Genomic DNA, 16,104 nt, shown 5'->3' with positions numbered 1-16,104 from the left:
TATGATGACTAAACATTACTAAATTAAAGCAAAACTACAATAAAAGTTTATGAACACAATCCCTAGTGAATTCATTCAAACTACGAGAAAGCAATGATAAAAACAGGAAGTTTATATTAATTCCCCATGATATAGATATAGAATTATAAAACTCAGTTTTCTGACAAAAAACAAGTAAAAAAGCAGATACATATATAATCTTGAAGAAGCAAAATGCAGTGCTTTCAGAAAAAAAAAGGAGGGGAAAACAAATCAAACCAAACCACCCCATAACTATTTACCTAAGCAACACTGGCAGAAGTTCTCAGCAGGCAAAACACTCCCTTTGCCACTTTGAGCATTTATTTATACTTGATTTTTCAACATTAAAAAAAGTAGAGGAAGTAAGAATCATAAAGACTCGACCTACTGAGGAGATAAGATTCTCAATGTACAGTCCCTAGACAGGTCAATTTCTAAAGAAGTGTTTTACTAGTTTGAGCAGATTTACAAATGTTAAAAAATAGGAAATACTGACAAGCTGACAAGCTGTAGGGTTTTATTTAGGATACCTTCACAGTTTTATAAAGCATTTTTTAATACTAGTCTACATAAAAAGAAAGAAGTGGTAAAAAAGAAAGGAAAAAAAAAACCCAAAAACTTTAAAAAGCCAAAATTGCTTTGGTCAATGATAGTCAGGGATTTTAATAATTTCAGCAACAGCATTGCAGAAAGACATAATTGAACAGGTAATTTCAAATATCCTTTCAAAGTAATACTTCAGAAGGAACCAAGGAGCAGTACATGCCTACAGATTATACTTCCCAGAAGTTACACCATAGTCAGACCCTCATTCAAAGACACAATATACTTGAATGAGTAGACCCATCAGCCTTAATGCAAGAGCCAAACTCCAAAGGCACAAAAAACACTGCTATACAGATTTCCCCAGTCAGCTTTAACCGGGCATACTGGTCTGCAACTCCACTGTTTTCAAATGTGAACGACTTGTATTACATTGGATTAAAAAAAAAAAAAAATCCCATTTGACACAGCAAAAAAATTTATACTCTTGCTAAATTTGTAACCCTCATGTCTCCTTACCTGCTGGTGTCGGGTGCTAGGGAAGGTGTACTGGACAGAGTGAGTAGGATAACGACTCTGTTCTGTGCTGAATGCTCCTTGGTTAGGAGGGTAGCCTGAACTTGACATTATCAGAGAAGAAGTCTTCACAAAGCTGTGAGATCAAGACCAGCAAGCAATCATGTTTCTAGGAAACCGCCTAAAGGAAAAAAGATCACTGATAAGCACTGAAGTACCAGATGTACTCACAATACATTACAGCCATAGTCACCTAAGCAAAACAACCATTACCAGTAAAAGCTTTTTTCCTGATGTATTTATTTAATAGGTTACTCTAGTCTGAAACATGTTAACAGGTCTTAAATGGGCTCAAAATGAGACATGTCAGCATTGTCTACACAAAGATTTGAGGATTATATTGTCGAAATACATCATTTTACCAGTTACCAGTTGAATTAGGAGGATTTTAAAAGAAAAGTAGGTCACTTTAAATAGATGTTAAAGAGGTTATCTATAGATGGACTCTCTATTTACAGTAAATTTCTTTAGCACAACATGAAGTTCACTTTCGTTTCTTCTACAGAATTTTTGGATTCTATGAACTGTTTCTTACTTTCAGATTCAGGTAGTCTTAGGGCTGCTTTACTCAATGCCACCTACAGTTCATTAAACCACAGTGTATTTAGTCAGGCCCTAAAATACTATTACCATCTAACAGCAGCTTTACAGAAGTAGTTAGTTAAAAAAGGCAGTCACAAAGAAAAAAAACACTATTTCAATTGACAGCACAGTTTGTCTCATATGGGATGCCAGAAACTGAATACACTATGAAGCCTTAAAACAATCCTGCTTAGCTGACATTTGATGACTACTTTGCCTCTATTGTATTCTCCAGCTACAGATTAACAGTGAACACCAAAATGCATACTGATCTGGGGAAGATTTTAAATCTGAAAAAATCCAGACAAGTTCACTAACAAAGTCCAAGCATCTATGAAGCTGTGTATAGTTTCAGCTGCTGAAGATCAGAAGACAATGATTAAACACTGTGCTCATCAGTTCTTTCAGCAGGTAAATTATGGCTTTAACCAAAAGACCAGGACATATATATTTTTTAAACACAAAATATTTCTCTCTGATATCTCAAAAGATGTAAGCCTTGGAGCCTATGTATTAAATGCAGAATTCTATCAGACCTGTAGCAAATTCTCAACCTCTAGTCCAGAGCCTAGCAGACACATCAGACCTTCAAATAAAGTAACTGTTGATCCCTGCCTAGATGGCTTCATTTCAAAGTGCATTAATCTGCAGCCTTTCACAAACATCACATGTAAAGTTATACTTCTGAACTGCATTTTCCATTAACAGTCAATAGACAAAATCAGGAAAGGATCAGACACAGCAAGCTATACAAACAGATCTTAAAGTTTATCTGACATATTTTATCGTTCCTGTTCTGTTTGGGGTTTTTTCCCCACCTCTCCACCAAACAAAGCAAGCTTTACATGTTGGACTATCAGAGTAATGAGACAAATTTAGATTTACCTCTTAAACTTGATTTTCAGATATGAAAAATTAAAGAAAAAACTACAGTTTCTCTTTCAAAACAATAATACAGGTCACTCGTGTGCTCTATAGTACCTATATATCTATTATAGTATCTATAATTCATATCCAAGTGACAAGTTCTAACACAAAATTCTTCACCATTAACATTTATTATACTTCATCATTCATACTGCATTCATTAGAGTACATCTTTACAAAATATGTGATGGTTTAATAGGTTTGAGTCATATGTACTCCATTTAATCACAAAACAGTGTCAGAAAGCAAGCAGTTTTTGCTAATATACATTGTGATACTTAGTTGTAAGCTATAGTACCTGAACACTCAAATGTATTCCTAAGGCCCAGCTACAGCAAAAAAAAACCCTTTGATTTTTCTCTCTCAACTTCCATGCAAGTCCATGTAAAATTATGGCATGTAGCTAATAGTCAGCTCAATCAAATGTTTACTAACGTGATAACTGCTCCCATCACAGGCTGGTGAACATTTATTATTAAACGAACAGCTGGCTCCATGGTATAAGGATGCTCAAACAATTTAAGGTTACAAAAGTACAAATCTTAGTTTGATGAATTGCTAATGCCCTAATTTGTGCTACCTCACCAGCTTCAGATGCAGTCCTCTTAAATATGTGGAAGATGACTAACTGGATTTTATACGTACATCTGCTACACCTTAAAAACTTCAGTGAGGAATACAGACAGTAATACTGGATCTGATCAAAGCTCCTTTAGCCCAATATGCTGTGACTGACAATGGCTAGCAGCAGCATTTAGGGAGCACATACCAGTACTTTCCCAACAAACTCTCCAGCCTTCTAGTGGCTCCCCGAGACACAGCTTGTGGGATACCTTGACTCAGAGCCTTTCTGTTTAAGATTTCTTAATGGCTCTCTCTTCCATTGGTTTGTCCAGCTGTTTTCTGAACTAGTATAAACTCCCAGCATTCATGACTGCTTGTTGCAAGAAATTCTACAGTTTAGTGGCACTTCGCATGAGAAACCACCAGTTTTTGTTCGCTCTGGACCCACTACCTTCCTTTGATATCTCTAGTTTTCGGATTGGAACAGACCAGACATCTATTTCATATTCTTTTTTTCCCCCATTGCGCATGTGATTCTGTAGACTTCTATCATATCCCTTCAGCCGTATCTTTTCTACGCTGAGGAATCCTAGTCTACCTGGCTGTTCTTTGTCAACCACTTCCAAACCTTCTCTAGTTCTGTGATAGCCATTCTGAGGCATAGGGACCCAGAAACGTACACCAGATTCTGGGAAAGTATCAATAAATACTCATCCTGTTCTTATTCTCTTCCCTGACATGCTGACCACAGTCAGGTAGATCTGAAGAATCTGGGAATGCAGAGGGGATCAAGAGAGCAACCACTTGAAAATCACACACAAATATAGGCCAACTACTACATGATTCAAAGTCCTTTCTGGTTTCTCTCTATCAAGTTACATCTTTTCCTTATCTTCTCAATATTCAGTCAAACCCACAAGTTGATCATTAACCCAGGTGCTGAAAGTTCAATCCACACTCACTTTGTATGATGCTATAAAAGCTATTTCTCCATTCACAAGAACTTTAGTGTAGATTGTTAGGTTTGTGTTAGGACTGCTAGCCTTGAAATCTTCATTGATATAAGAAACTTTCACAACCAACAGCAATGAGAGATCCTGACTGTCTCTCCAGATTCTGTGCTAGACATGGAAAGATGAGGGGGAGCAGGGGGGCACGGCGCACAAGCATGAACATCCTTCATCCATCCAGCAATGTTAACTCAAACCCCATATCTCATAAACTGTAAGTTTAACATAATACATACGAAAACATTCAGTCTAACTCCTGAGAACTGCAAGGATGATCATGTCCGTAGCACCATAATAATTAAAAAAAAAAAAAAAAAAAAAAGTGAAACAAAGAAAAGCTGCCAACAGAGGAAGGCAACAGAAACAGCATTAGAGGTTATAATTGTGTTCAACAAGAGAGGTGGGAAAAGAAGAGAGGAAAAAAAAGAAAAAATGAAGTTATCAATGGTGGGAGTGCATTCTTCTTCCTCCCCGAGGGAACTGACACAACAGCACGAAGAGGACGGTAACAGTAGAGGAAAATACATGGTTACGTATTGGCAATTACAAGGTGGGGAGGGAACTAAAGGATGGGGATACTGTATAGGATCTCATTTCTTTCAAGACAAAATGAACACTGTAGTACAACAACATGTAAAATGACACTGAAGTACAATATTCCCTCCCTCTAAGCCTCCTTTTCTTGTTACAGACATTTACATGTGCCTGCGTAGTCTCCTAATTTGACCTCTCTACATGCCCTGCAGAGCCCATCTTATCTCCCAGTCTCTGGGGGCTGGGGGAAGTTTTGCCAATATTTGCCTATAGATTACCACAAATATTCTGCTCATCTCTCCCTGCCCTCCTACCTTAATTCTGCAATTGTGGATTAAGTACTTGACTTCAACCCTTATTTCTCTGCAGGCAACCTTATGACCTTTCATCTAAAAGCATCTGCCTCTCTCTTCAGCATCTGCTCACATGTATCCAGCAGACACAGATTATTCTTCATCAATCTATTTCTTGGTCAGTGAGGGAAATGCCAGCTTCCTGCTGTAACCTCTCCAAGTTACATACGTTCAGATTATGTTTAAATATGGCAGTCTATTTGCATAAAATTGTAACTGTGTGTGTAGACTGTAAACAATCACATCCAGGCTTTCCTCACTGCTGTATACTTCCACTAGTCATGACAAACTTTGCCTAGCTCCACTCAAATCCAATTAGAATCCTCCTTTAAAGCTCCTCGCCATTAACTCTCTCTGCCTCTCCCCTCCTTCCACTGGTTCCCTCTTCTCCGCCACAACAGAGGCTGCTCATCTTCATTTTCAGCACCCTTGACAAAGTACAATAGAAGAAATCAACTTCCAACTCTGCTCAGTCAATGACAGCAAGATTCTATTTTTCAGACAAGTATTTTCATACCTTTTCATGTTATTCTGCAAATTTCAGAAGTTTCTCATACAAACATTTATAAGAACGGTTATAGACTTTGGAATTCTGCCTTAAATGTCTCACAAAGATAAATGAATACTTTCATACAGCTGCCAACCAGGCTGGCAAATTGTCTGTCTCACTGAATACTGACAATCAGAAGGGGCAGAAATAAATATTTCTTGTTTTGTACTTCCAAACCCAGTCCATTCTGCTATAGTGTCCCACTTCACTGACATTCCCAGACTGTGGTAAAACATAAGGGATGGGGAAACCCACCAGTATCAAATGGATATTAAAAAAAAAAAAAAAGAAAAAAAGTTACAGGAGAAATAGGAGCAAAGAGTCAAAAAAGAAACTGTTAAGTCTGAAGATACCTAGTTGAAAAAAAGCAGTGACCAGAGTAACAGTTTCAGGAACTGTGAAGAGATACTTGGCCCTGTATTAATGTGAGCTTCTTGGGCAAGGAAATGATTTAACAATGTTTATTTCTAAAGGTATGACAATATTTTTCTCTTTGGCCAGCTCAAACTACTGAACAGATCCAATTCAGACTTCCCCTTAAAAGCTACTGTTCGCACTTATATTTGTCATATGCAGAGAATTTTGAGTAAGTTACAAATAATTTAGAACTGGGTATTATAATGGCAACAGTCATAGCATAATTTCAGATTTGGTTTCTATGAGGCAATACTAATGTGAACAATCTCTCTTGATCTCCAGATCTCAAAATGCTTCAGAAGGAAGAAGTAGTACATACTATCTTCAGTATACATATGGGAAAATGAGTCACAGAAAGGTTAAGAAATCTATCAAAGACTACCCAGGAAATAGTCAATGACTGAATCAGAAATAAGACTCAAGTCCTGCAGCACTTTAAGCAGGCAAAAGCTGGCACTGCCCGAGAAAAGTGGTTCTTCACTCAGGAAAATACAGCAGGTTAAAAACTGAAACTATTTTTAGCAGGCCAGTTCCCCAAAACCGTTCAATGCACGGCCACACAGATGTTTACACCAGCAGAAGGGAAGGGGTCAAGAGGCCAGAAGGACGGCAGAGTCACCTACTCGCTGTCTGTGGAACCACGGCCCCGCTTGCTGGAATACTCTGTCTCCTACTCTTATATTCACCTTCACGGATAAAAGACCAGTCTCATGGGTAGACTCAGTTTTTCTTCACATATATGAAACAAGCTAACACTTTTGCATTTAGAGTAATTTTCATGCCATCTTGAAGTACTTAACCAACATTTGCTAATTAAATTTCACATCCTTTTGGGAATTTTCTTCATCTTGTTTTTGAGCAAACTAAGTGTGATATGAAGAGTGCAAAGAATTAGATTACAGTCATATAAGGCTTAAACCAAGTTGAGGGACTTCGTTTTTAAATCAGCAGCCTTAGTAAATTGAGCTCTGATGTAACTAACCTATGGCAGAACAAGGAAGGCTCTGCCTTACGCAGGGGATCTACAATGAATCACAAAATTAATTCAGGGATATTTATTCAAAGTTTACTCTGGCGAGAAAATGAAGAGTGAAGGGACTGTTTCAGCAGTGGTGAGAAAGGCTTTATCCAAAGCATGATAACAATACTTGTGAACAATTCCTTCTGTGATTTCACTTTATAAAATGGTAATGAAACAATCTCATGAAAAAAAAACCAAAACAAAGCAGGCCATATTTAAGGACCAACCTATGAAACCACAATGACTAGATTTCATGAATTACAGACCTGTGTCTGTACCTTCAAGACACAACACTCCAACTTACATACAGTAACACAAAATTACAGGTTGAGATTCACATAAGTAAACCCCTCAAGTATATGGCTAGATTTGCAAAACAAATCTTCCTATTATTGTTTTTATTTTGTCAGATAATCATAAATCTGTTCAAACACTCAAGCAAAAACATTGAATTTGCATCTTGGGGATATGCCACACACAAGAAAATACTAACATGTACATTTCTGACAGATTTCTAAAAATAGCTTAATGGATCCAACCTCCGTATAAAAAGTTATTTATTCAAACTAACAGACACAGTAAAAGGCTAAGTTTTACTTATCATCTAAAACTCCAATGCTAGGACTGACTTAGTCTAAAAGTCTTAACTAAAAAAGCACTAGACACTTCAAGAGCAGTTATTAGTTCTTCAGTCACTGCCTTAATGTCCAATTATCAGTATAGACATATGACAGTTATTCAGAAAAACAATGACAAAAATTAGTGATAAAGAAAAGAAGTTTGGGTTCAAACTGATCTATGTTAACTCTTCAAGTCTGATTATACAAAGTACTGCAAAGTACTGTGGTACGGGATGGGATGGTGAGAAAATTACCTACAGGATCATTAGATAGGACAATCCTAACAGATACAGGGTTTTCATTCAAGAACCTACCAGAAGGTTGATGCCCGAGCAGATTTAAGATAATTTTGTGCTTTAAAACAAGAATTGAAGGAAGCGTATTCCAGCTACAATATCCAAGCTTACAGGTGTGCTTGTAAGTACAAAAATCTGTTGGGCATACCCCCCAAAAGATGAAAGATTGTTTGCCTGCTACAAGCAAAAGATGTTAATAGGTCAACACTGAAATTAAAGACAGTTTAAGTAATGGCTATTTAAACACATTCCAGAATACTGTGCTTCCTGTTTTTGTAGACCAGAGACATCATCCTCATAGCTCAGGACCTCTTCCACAGTTTCTTTAATCTTTTTCCACTCAGTTTTATGTTGCAGAATACTCTTGCAGAGAAGCTTATAGTGAAAGCATATGGGCATATGCTATTAGAATGAACAGAAACAATGAACATATTTTCTCCAAGTCAAGCACAACTGCTGAATTTTCCATGACAATTCTGCATGTGCAAATGCTTTTTCTTATTCTGTGACAGACGTTGAAAATATACCATAAATTCCTGAGAACTTCAATCTCACATAGTTGCACTCCCTCTGCTCACAAGGTTATTGACGTAAAAATTGCTATTTCTATCCCTGCTAGAAATACAGTAAAAAAAAAAAATAACATCTATAAGGCTGTGTTTTACTAGCAACACTAAAAAACATTCTCTCCATTAATTATTAATGTCATGTGAATCAAGCCATAAATACAGCAATGGGAGTATTTGAAAAAAAGATGCTAAGAAAAGCCCAAACGTCTGAATTTGACCCTTCTCACACCCTGAAATTTCCACCAGCATACAATATCATCTTATTTCTGAACGTCCAAAGCATTAACTCACAATTATGCTATACAGTGTCTGACTCATATTCTACATGAGATGGAAGCATGGTATACTTCAATTTAGCCAATTACAGAAGTGATGGAAGTCAAGGAGCATTACAGCAGTCAATTCAAGATGTCACATTTACTCTATACTAGCATGACTTTTCCATCTGCATCAAGATAGCTAAAAAATTAAAATAGGATTTTATACTTCAAATTAGAAAAAGATTTTCCATTACGAGACTACCAGCTCCTTAAAGTACTTAAGTAAATAGCTTTTGCAACATTAAATATTAAATAAGTATTAAAAGAGTACTTAAAAATTATTTTTGTTGCCATTCCAAAAGGTTAATATTGGTTGCATACTTGCATATGCAATTTACAACTCAACTGTTGCCAAATCTCAGGATCACGTTGTTATACTTTATCTTGAAATAAGAGTTTCTCTCTCTCCTGCTAGGTAACTACAAATACAAATAGAATTTGTGCTCTACCAAAATGGGGTCGATCAAATTCAGCTGACAAGATACTCTTCTCCAGGAAATTCTATTTTAATCTCTTCTGTAATTTATGAGCTTGAAGAAAAGTTGCTAGTACATGATATCAAGACCCAAGCTATACACAGCTTTGCCATATTACACAGAGGAATCATACCAGCAAAAAATAAGACTGTGTTAACGTCTTAGGAAGTTTATAATCAGCTACCTACCTGCCTCACAAAAAAGGGGTGCTGAGTGCGTACATTTCAAATAAGAGTACATATTTTCAGCAACCGCTCATCAGTTAACACGCTAACACACCAGGATACAGAGAATCCCTGAGGGAGGAAATCTCTTCTTCTGAGTTTTATCGAGGAATAGCACTTGCTGATTGTGAAGGAGCCTGTCCAGCTCTCCTCTGCGAAGGAGGGTCACAATAACACCAAAACTATCCAGAATGGAGGAGGAAGTCCTCCATTCAGAAATGGAAATGAAGGCTGTAGACATTTCCTTGACTAAAAGTACCACTGAGCGATGATTTAAACCAAAGAGGGTACAAACCTTACAATGTTTTTTGGTTTTAAAAGTATATCACAGAAAATTAGACAGTTTGTACTCTAAAGACATTTAAAACATATTTTGGTTTTCATAGCAACACCAGATTCTCATTCCTGGTTGTCCCAAGATAGCAAATAGCATGCAGAAAATTTTCATGAGCCAAAGACCAAAAACCAAAGCTACAGAATTGAACATCTAAAGCAAACCCTACAAAGTCCAAACAGTGTGGAGATAAGATCTCTCATTTACAAGGGGAGACAGCTTTTTTCTGAGATAATTGCAGCAGTTCCCAAATCCCAGACATCTACCTTACCTATTCTGAAGGACCCCATCCCTGCCACAGCGGTAATTTAACTGGTTACGAAACATCAACTGAAGCATTCAAACTTCACCCACAAAACTATACGGTGAAACAGAAACTAACCCAAACACCCTCCAAGGTACCAGTTTGTAGCATGCAAGAAGTTCAAGAGATGCTATGGAAACAGCGGTGATAAGAACTACGACAACCTTTCTCGGCAAGTCATCCTCACTCATGAGTCAGTGCCCAACAACTCAATGAGGTTTACTCAAATTCACCTATTTCCTCCCATTTGACCTATGATTTAGAAATAACCATGATGCTATCAAACTTCATATATATCATCCACTATGCATAAAATAATCTTTCAAAACAACAATTTTTGCTTGTCCATCTTGGCCTGAAAGCATAGGCACTTTAAAAACAGCTACTGCACAAGAATTTATTCATCCACTGTTAATCTGTCTGCAGATAAAACTGCTTTTGACATCATCTAACATGCAAGAAATTATGTGGTCACAGTTTTAAGTTTCCAGCCTCTCCTTGTAGTTCATTCATTACCAAAAGCATATCTGTAGTGGCAGCTTTTTAAATCAGCTTTGGTTTGCAAAAGGAAATATAACTTCACTAATCCATACTGACTAAACCCATAGCTCCACAAACCATGATGTATTATAACAGAAAACACATACTATAAAGAGGTGTTCAGGACAAACTAAGTATCAGCCTCATCACTCCCCTCAGTTGACTGGGTTCATAAAATCAAGTCTAGATTTTAGCTAAAAATACAATAAGGTTAAAATAAGAAAACTTTTTTACTGTACATAAGAGCAATGCCTAGGTCTACTCAGATACTCCACAGGAAATGCACCAGGGCCTTCTGGAAACAAAGTTTATTGTTATTACATTTATGATTAAGTTTGAGATGTTCTACTTCACAGGGAATGCAACAATATATAAAAATATAACTCCAATTGAGACTCACACAACAGCCTCTAGGTCACAGAAAAAGGCAAAGAATGGAAGACATCTTGAACTACAAATGGTATAAGTAAACCTTTGTATCTGTGGAAAAAAAAAACAGAACTTCAAGGTTCTACATATGCGTAAGTCTGATCTTTGAGACCATAGTGAAACATCAGCACCTATAGAAATAATGACTATAATGGAACAGGTAAGTGACCACATTTATTAAGAAGGGTTTTGGGAATAACATTCCTAGAAAGTTAAACCATGAAATTACACTGATTATATGGGAAAATTCCCACCTTTCAGACACCCCTTCTCTGTCAATACAGCACTTTAGGTAGCATAAAAATGGAAACAAGAGTTGAAGAATATGAACCCGAGAAAAAACTCTACAGTGGACAACCAAGTATATACAATTTTTTTGATTTAAACTAATTCCTCTTCTTTTTTTCCCCAAAACTACTATAATGAGGTGAAGAGTACAGCTGAACTGAAATAATATACACCTATCTAGTTTGCTGAACAGCACTTGAACTTGTAATGAACATACATGGGCTTAACTTTCTAACACTGACGAACTGGACAGGAATCAGTAAGTTTCCTAGTTGATTTACATTCACATTTGTTAGACGTCTTCCTTGAAACGTGAATGTATTTTAACGCATTTAGGAAAGCATCCGCTTTTCAAAGCGGCCCCAGGTTCTGCTCAGGAACCCCACCAGTAATGGCCCAGCAGACGTTTCACGCGGAGCATGTGGCCTCTGCCCTGCAGCCAGGGAACGCTACTGCTGCTGTTTTCAACTCTCAACAGGACAAGCGTGCCTCTGACTTCATGAAGACTACAAAGAGAATTAACAAAATGCACTTTCCCTGCAGCACAGCATAAGGCACAACTGAATGTATGGCATGAAAGGAGCTATTAAAAAGAGACATCACACTAGTTTAAGCATATTTTATACTTTACCTCATCCTTTTTCATTTATAGGTATTCTTTCCCTCGCCATCTTTGTGAATGTATTTTCATTTTCAGTTTTACCCAAGACTAGTCACTCAACATGCACAGAATTTTTAAGTCCTGCTCAACAGTTTGTCCAGGTAATCTGTCTGCATAAAAATTTCATTTCTGAATTTTTTACTGCTGAGAGTTATGAACAATAGGATTTTTCAGAGATGGCTGATGCATCTTTGTATCTTAATTTTGCAATACCCTTTGTAATCATAAGCAGGTGAAGTCACTGACTTCAAAACCACATAGACCAACATCCTCCTTAAGCCTGAAGAAAAAAACTGCACATCAAATCAGTCTGGGAGTGGCAACATTACATGAGTGGTTTAGACGTGAAGCTATTCAAGGACACAGAAATCTCTCTTAGGATACTGGGAGGAAACATAGCTCCAAGGTAAGATTGAGCTTTCTGTGTGCACACCAACTCACTAAACTTAAGCCCCAGTAGGCCCAGACTGTGGTAGTCACTTAACAGATGGTGGATAAACACCGAACTAGCACAGAAGAGGAAGGGAACATCACAAAACATCACTACTAGATGGAGAATCATTGAAGGAAGGGAAACTAAAATGGAAGATATATTCAGCACGTTCTTGGCTATTTGCATAATTTAGAAATAGCACAAAGTAAATATTTACAGGCAGCCGTCCTGCATAGGTCAGAATTTTTATCTGGAACATTTACAGTAGAGAGACAAGGTAACACGTTCAGTTAATAGCTTGTCATCTGAAACATTGATTCAGATTTGACTAAAGAACATACATCACTTGAAGAGTTCAAGACTGGCATCCAGGAAACGTTTGTTTGCATTATGAAACCACTGTCTGGTTACTAGTCTGTTCTCAAGATTGTACTGTGTTGCAGTGCACCTGCATGAGGCATAGGTCCCTTCCAGCTTAAACAATTGTTAAAATCTTAAATTTAAGTAGCTACGCACACTAGAACTCCAAATAGTATTTTTGATCATGCAAGAAAACCTTCACTAAAACCATTTTCTAGGCAAGCATAAAAGAAGAGGAATAAAACATTTTACCAAAACTTTGGCTGGCAGCTTTGAAAGAGTAAGTTAAATGCCCATATTAAGAACATAATACTGAAAAAAAGAAAATATTTTTCTTCTAATACAGAAGACATTTTCAGTAATTTTTATGCATTTAATAGTAGTTGAAGCAGAGTCAGCTTCCCTTCCCTGTGAGCATCTCTCACTCACACTGTAACTGAAAAATGAAATAACTTAGAAGATGCAGTTAGAGAACCACAAGAACTGTGGAAGGGGACTAGAGGGGAGAAACTGCAAGGAAGCTTTAGAGTCTGTCCCTACTTTTACCACAGTTTGAAAGAATTTTCTAGATCCCTTTAGATCACAATGAAAAACATATATGCCCAGAAAGAGCAACTAAAATGAGTGGTTGTAGGAGATACAGTGTATTTAAAATAAATCAGCAGCAGCACAATGTAGAAAAGTGAATATACTCCAATTTTGTGCATGTAATTTCAATCTGGAGAGTTACTTTTAATTGATTCGTACAATAACTAATAAGCCAGAGAGAAGTAACACTTGTGGAAGCAAACACTTGTAATATCCTCTCCACACGTTTAAAAAATGCACATTATAACTCTTAGAAAGAAGATTCCAAAATGCTGCTCTTTTCCATGTTTCAGTTGCTCTTTCGCATGTTTCGGTAACCAGTTTAGGTATTTTAGCGACCAATATCAAACAGTGTATTTCTAATAGGCAAATTATACTGCACATAAAGCAAACCAGAACTTTTTTCCTTAGCAGCCTATACTATATCACATAGAAAAGCGATGTCAAGAAAAAATTAACCATGCTTTCGCAAAAAGGGTCACTGTAGTTGGTTTGTTTCCTCTGAACTTTTGAATCCTTGGGATAAGCACGAAGGTCTTTCATCCCCCAACACAAGACACTAGATTTCAGCTAACTAGAAATCCACTTCAAATATTACATACTTCCTTTCCAAATGTCAAGGTTGTTTAGTTAATCAGGAATAACAACATTCTGCAGAATAAAATTCCAGTGCAAAATTGCAACAGATCTGCACGGTCCTCATCTGCAGTGACACAGTGCTATGTGTCCACTTATTCAGGCACTTACGCTGTGCCCATGGCCATCCTACTTATCACAATAGTAATGTTTTTTTATAATAGCACCGTTTTTTTCCCCTCAAATCATACTGCATGGGATAAAAATCCCTACCTGAGCTCTAGCAGTTCATAACTATAGTGCTATACTAAAAATACCGCACAATACAAAAATGCTGCCACAAAACCAAGTCTTCAGAACTAGACATCCCTTTCTCATTGTAATAAGTTGTCTTTTTTTTTTTTATTCTTAGGTTACTCCAATATTTGCAGTCATGAAAAGGTAATACACTTGCTAAGACCACATCTGTGAAACAAGAAGAAACAGGTTTTGGACAACAATAGATTGTTCAGACTACCTACTTACTTGAGCCTGTCTAACACTAACAGTACATACATCCATCTAGAATCTTGTCTAACTGCAACCGACTTGATACCCATGCTTTTTTTAAGTACAGAAAAATCAGTAAGTACAAAGTTCTTTACCATCAAGTCAGAACAATTCTAGAAAAAGCCACTTCCATTGTGCCCTCCAGCAGCCCAGAGATGACAGAAGCTGGGGATGTTTACAGGTCCTACATGAATAATTCAGCGTCAGCATCAGCAACAACTCCCCACCACTGACAACCTCAACGTGGGGCTGGAGCAGGCGGCCGCGATGCACCTCCAACACGCGAGCTCTGACAGCAGGACATCTTCAGGAACTAACGCACTCCTGGCCGAGCGTCCGAGTGGCTGATTTTGCAGAACTGGTCCTTTTTTTTTTTTTTTTTTAATTTTTCCTTTTTTTTTAACTTGCACTTCTCCTACCTACAGGACAGGGATGAACACCCAACACACCTGTGCTCTGGGATTTCTCCAAAAACTTCCCCACAAGGGCCATCTCTCACGGCCACCCCCCGCCCCACCGTCCCCTCCGGACCTTCCCGCACACAAACAGCGTAAACGGAGAAAAAACCCCGCAGGCACCGGGCACCCCCCGCCCCAGCCCACACCTGAGCCGCCCACCTCCCCCACCCCCGGCGGCTCCCCCGAGGACCCCCCCCCCGCTCCAGCGCCCTCCCCCCGGGGACGAGAGCGGCTCTCTCCCCGGTGAAGAGGGAGGAGGAAGGGATGGCCAGGGCCCCCGCCTCTTCCCCCTCCTCCTTCTCCTCCTCCTCCTCCTCACAGCGGAGGCGCTAGGCCCCGCTGCCCCACCGGGCCGCGCCGCCCCCCCGCGCCGCCCCGCCGGGCCCCCTGCCCTTACCGACGGCGCGGCGCTGGGGCGGCCCGGGCGGCAGGCTCTGGTGGGGCTGGACGGTCGCGGCGTCTCACCTCAACCTCAGCGCCACCGCCACCGCCATCTTGCCTCCCCTCCCCCGGCTCGGTGGGCTCCGCCCCCTCTCGCCAGGTCCTGGCAGCTACTGAATAAACGGCAGCGCCGCGGCTCGGTGGTTTCTACCGGCCGCGGCCACTGGCCCCTTCCTCCCGCCATCCCGCTGTGCTGCGCTGCCCAGGCAGCGCCAGCCCGCGAGAAGCCGCGGGCGGGCCCGGCGGTGAGAGAGCGGGCTGCTATGCTCCTTCCAGGACCCGCTGGCCGGTGCGGCGGGGAAGGGTTCCCTCCCCCTCCCCGCTGAGGGGGCTCGGGGCGGGGGGGGACGGCCGCCATGAGGCGAGCGGGTCCCGTCTCCAGCGGCAGCCGGTGGGCGCTGCTGAGGGGCCCGGCCCGGCGGCTCTCCCGGTGATGCTACCGACCGGAGGGGTGGGAGCGCGGGAGAGCCGCACCGCCTCGCTCTCCCCCGCCGCATTACGGGCGAATCGATATAAATTTATAATAACTGATAACGGGCC

General features: G+C 39.5%; 1 protein-coding gene across 8 annotated transcripts in view; it reads right to left on the bottom strand.

Annotated features, from left to right (window-relative positions):
* Positions 1–15,659, bottom strand: part of NCOR1 (nuclear receptor corepressor 1) — a 75,528-nt gene extending 59,869 nt beyond the window's left edge. For 5 of the 8 annotated variants that reach the window (XR_012676576.1, XR_012676577.1, XM_075168568.1 and 2 more), the window contains exons 1-2: positions 15,521–15,659; positions 1,084–1,261 (exon numbers count right to left, since the gene is read on the bottom strand). Coding sequence is in view for 6 of the 8 variants with exons in the window: in XM_075168568.1 (XP_075024669.1) it covers positions 1,084–1,191 (108 nt within the window). In the remaining 2 variants the exon portion in view is untranslated. Of the gene's footprint in view, positions 1–1,083; positions 1,262–14,760; positions 15,085–15,520 lie in introns of those variants that run through there. The other 3 variants (XM_075168571.1, XM_075168570.1, XM_075168569.1) reach the window with 3 other exon arrangements.
* Positions 15,660–16,104: the final 445 nt, after the last annotated feature.

This window comes from Calonectris borealis, chromosome 19 (genome assembly GCF_964195595.1).
Source record: "Calonectris borealis chromosome 19, bCalBor7.hap1.2, whole genome shotgun sequence".
Lineage (NCBI taxonomy): Eukaryota > Metazoa > Chordata > Aves > Procellariiformes > Procellariidae > Calonectris > Calonectris borealis.
Note: the sequence above shows the minus strand (reverse complement) of the source record. Positions and strands in the feature narration are given on the sequence as shown.